The sequence below is a fragment of the Palaemon carinicauda genome, chromosome 9 (genome assembly GCF_036898095.1).
Source record: "Palaemon carinicauda isolate YSFRI2023 chromosome 9, ASM3689809v2, whole genome shotgun sequence".
Classification (NCBI taxonomy): domain Eukaryota; kingdom Metazoa; phylum Arthropoda; class Malacostraca; order Decapoda; family Palaemonidae; genus Palaemon; species Palaemon carinicauda.
The window spans coordinates 87,483,148-87,486,867 of NC_090733.1; the positions used below are offsets into that span (position 1 = coordinate 87,483,148).

A 3,720-nucleotide genomic window follows, 5' to 3' on the forward strand; every position below is an offset into this window, starting at 1 on the left:
GGTGGAAATGTGGGGTATGACAAGAGGAGAAATCTGTTAGATCTTGAAGAAAAAGCATTGAAATACAAGTACGCAATGGAGTTAAAAGCAAAATAAGGCTGAACGACAACTTAACATGTAAGCAAGAAATTCAATATTGTAGCTAGAAAAAACACCCATATTCTCGACATATATTGATTCTGACAGTGCATATCAGAAGGAAGGATGTTTCATTCATTATAATCAGGCAGAAACTAAACTGAATTCAAAATGACGTTTCGTGAAATAGAAATGGTATGTAAGGTAATACTCAAATTAGAGCTAGCTAGATAGGTGCAAAATTAGTTGTTGTAAATCAGTGAATACAAATTATTCCATGATCCTTTATACCAATTATGCTATAATTTGTACCCTTTTATTTAGTACAAAAATTCTATCCATATCAACTCCTCTTAAGACATAGAGTGTATTATGCAGACTACTTTTCTTTCATTCATACATAAAGGCTTTTGTAGCCAATGGAAACGTCCCGACCTAGTTTTCTGTTGGATTGTTGTTCGTGTCTTGCTCCAGCTCGATAGTTTCTTGAAGTTTCTGCAACCTCACTATCCTTGTGAGCTAAGGATGTGGGGTTTGCAGGGCCTATAGATCTACCTACGAAGTTTATATATATATATATATATATATATATATATATATATATATATATATATATATATATATATATATATATATATATATATATATATATATATATATATATATATATATACAGTAATACCTTAAGATACAAGCGTTCCAACATACGAGAAAATTGAGACACAAGGAGAGTTTTGAGCAGATTTTCGTCCTGAGGTATGAGGAAAAATTTGATATGAGGTACAGTAGTTCCCTATGCGGTCGACAGGTGGCAGCGTGTGCAAGAGGCTGCTCACAAGGACAGCATCACCCGTTCTCTCCTGTCAGATCTCCGTCGCGTAAAGTTATCTCTGAGCATCGGCAGTATTTTTTTTTTTACGTGTTTTTGGTTTGAATCAGTGCATAATTATTCAAATAAACAATGGGTCCAAAGCAAGCGAGTGCGAACAAGGGTAGTGAAAAGAAAAAGCCTATGATAACAATGGAGATGAGGCATGAAATAAACGCAAGACATAAGAGTGGCGTGAGAGTGACTGAGCTAGCGCGACAATATGAGAGGAGTACATCGACTATATGTACCATCCTCAAGCAGAAGGATGTTATAAAGAGCACCAAGCCTTCCAAAGGAGTAACCATCCTTTCCAAGCTGCGTAGTGATATTCATAACAAGATGGAGAGGTTTTTTTTAATCTGGGTATAGGAGAAACAGATGGCGAGAGATAGCGTGACCGAGACGATCATATGAGAGAAGGCCAACAGAATCTATGATGACTTGAAAGGAAGCAAGTAGCCGAGAAAGGGGAGACTTCGACGATAGTGGAAACCTTCAAAGCCAGTCGTGGCTGGCTGGATGATTTCAAAACACGGACTAGTATACACTCGGTTGTGAGGCATGGGGAAGCAGCAAGTTCCGACTCCAAAGCCGCGGTGGATTTCGTCACAACCTTGCCCTCGGTTATCGCCCGACAGGGCTTCATCTCCCAACAACTCTTCAACTGCGATGAAACTGGCCATATTCAGAAGAAAATGCCCAGGAGGACTTTCATCACAGCAGAGGAGAAGAGACAACCGGTTAACTCTACCCTTGTGTGCCATTGCCAGCGGTGACTGTAAGGTCAAGCCACTGCTGGTTTACCACTCTGATAACCCATGTGCTTTCAAGAGCCAAGGGCTCTTGAAAGAAAAACTACAAGTGATATGGCGTACTAATGCTAAGGCTTGGGTTACCAGGCATTTCTTCACAGAATGTGTTAATCTGTGCTTTGGTCCGGCAGTCAAAAAATATTTAGCGGAGAAAAAACTGGCATTGAAATGTCTCCTGGTCCTCGACAATGTCCCTGGGCACCTTCCTGGTCTCGAAAATGACATCCTTGATGAATTCCGGTTCATCAAGGCCCTTTATCTCCCGCCCAACACTACGACACTCCTCCAGCCCATTTTCCAACAAGTTATTTCTAACTTCAAGAAACTGTACACGAAGTATTTATTCAAGAAATGCTTCAATGTCACAGACAACACCAATCTCGCGATTCCGGAATTTTGGAAGGAACATTTCAATATCGTACATTGTTTGAAAATTATTGACGATGCATGGCAGGGTGTAACAACACGAACTCTTAATTCAGCATGGAAGAAATTGTGGCCAGCTTCCGTCGCTGAGAGGGACTTCGAGGGGTTCGATACGACAGACCCTGATGACCCCCAAACCTGTTGTGATGGATGAAAATGTGTCTCTTGGAAAGTCGATGGGGCTGGAGGTAGATAAGGCAGACGTGAACGACCTTGTCGAGGAGCAACAGGAAGAGTTCACGACCTTGTCGAGGAGCATCAGGAAGAGTTCACGACACAGGAATTGATAGAGCTCCTGGAGATGACACATTCCGAGGTGTTGCTGGAGCTGGGTAGCGAGGAGGAGGTGGGAGACGAGGGCTGCCTTTCTACGGCAAAAATCAAAGACATGTTTGCGAAGTGGCATGAGTTTTCTAATTTTATAGAAAAGAGGCACCCGGACAAGTTGGTGAGTGGTGGCGCGTTAGCCTTTTGTGACGACACTTACGTGCGTAATTTTTACAATGTTTTGAAGGGGAGACAAAAGCAAGCACCCCTAGACAGGTTCCCTTTTAAAAGGCAGTCAAAAACTTCAGGTGAAAGTAAGACAAAAAGAGCCAAGCCGGAAGAAGAGAAGTAAAAAAAAAATGAAAATAAAAACAAATTGTAGAATTAAGTTAAGTGTAACGTAATGTTAACATTTTATTTTTAAGTGTGTGTACAGCAAGCTAATTTCCTTTGAGTTAAATCTAAAATTGAATTTCATTTAATTTGAACTTGGAGTTAAGGTTATGTTACGTAGTGTTACAAAAGTGTTGCGCATCGAACGCGTTGCCGTCAAATCTCTCTCATCCCCGTCCTCTCTCCCTCCTCCTCCTCTGGACAAACTGCTGTTAGCCGCTACCATCTGTCTTGAAGGTAAGAACTCCATAATAATGTGAAATCTCGTTGAGCATCTTAACCAGTTCATAGCTATTTGTTATTTTGTTTGCGTAGGATGTTGATTACAACAATTAAAGACATAATTTTTCACTGTATTATACTGTTTTTAGGGATTTTTCAGATGTTGACAACTGGTCAATATTTTTTTAGTTATTTTATATGGGAAAAATTCATCTGAGATACAAGCAAATGGATATACGAGCTCGGTCCCGGAACGGATTAAACTCGTATCTCAAGGTATTACATATATATAGTAAATATGTAGTGCTTTGTCCTGCTAGCTAGGGCATTGTACCCTCCTTTGCCTGTGCCATTCATTATTCATGAGCGGCCTTCAAATCCTTTAAACATAAAAATGCTTCACTTTAGTCGAAGTTGAGTAAAAAATCCATTCATAAATTCCGATATCTTTCACACCCAAAGCTTTCTTTCCTAACTACACACCGCCAAAATCCCTTCTCTTCCTTACAAGTCAATTAACTAACAAGGGATAGAGTTAACTGATATCTTAAGTCTGCATAGCTCCTAATGTGTCCTTCACTTGTCATTAAAAGAGATATATTCTTATTATTAGTTCAAAACGGTTTTATGTCCTGAATATTATTGATGGAG

General features: G+C 39.9%; 1 protein-coding gene across 1 annotated transcript; it reads left to right on the top strand.

The window, feature by feature from the left end:
- Positions 1-1,510: 1,510 nt before the first annotated feature.
- On the top strand, positions 1,511-2,474 carry LOC137646534 (tigger transposable element-derived protein 1-like). The gene is made up of 2 exons (XM_068379642.1): positions 1,511-2,218; positions 2,361-2,474. Exons 1-2 carry the CDS (start codon positions 1,511-1,513, stop codon positions 2,472-2,474), a joined length of 822 nt encoding a protein of 273 aa, XP_068235743.1.
- Positions 2,475-3,720: the final 1,246 nt, after the last annotated feature.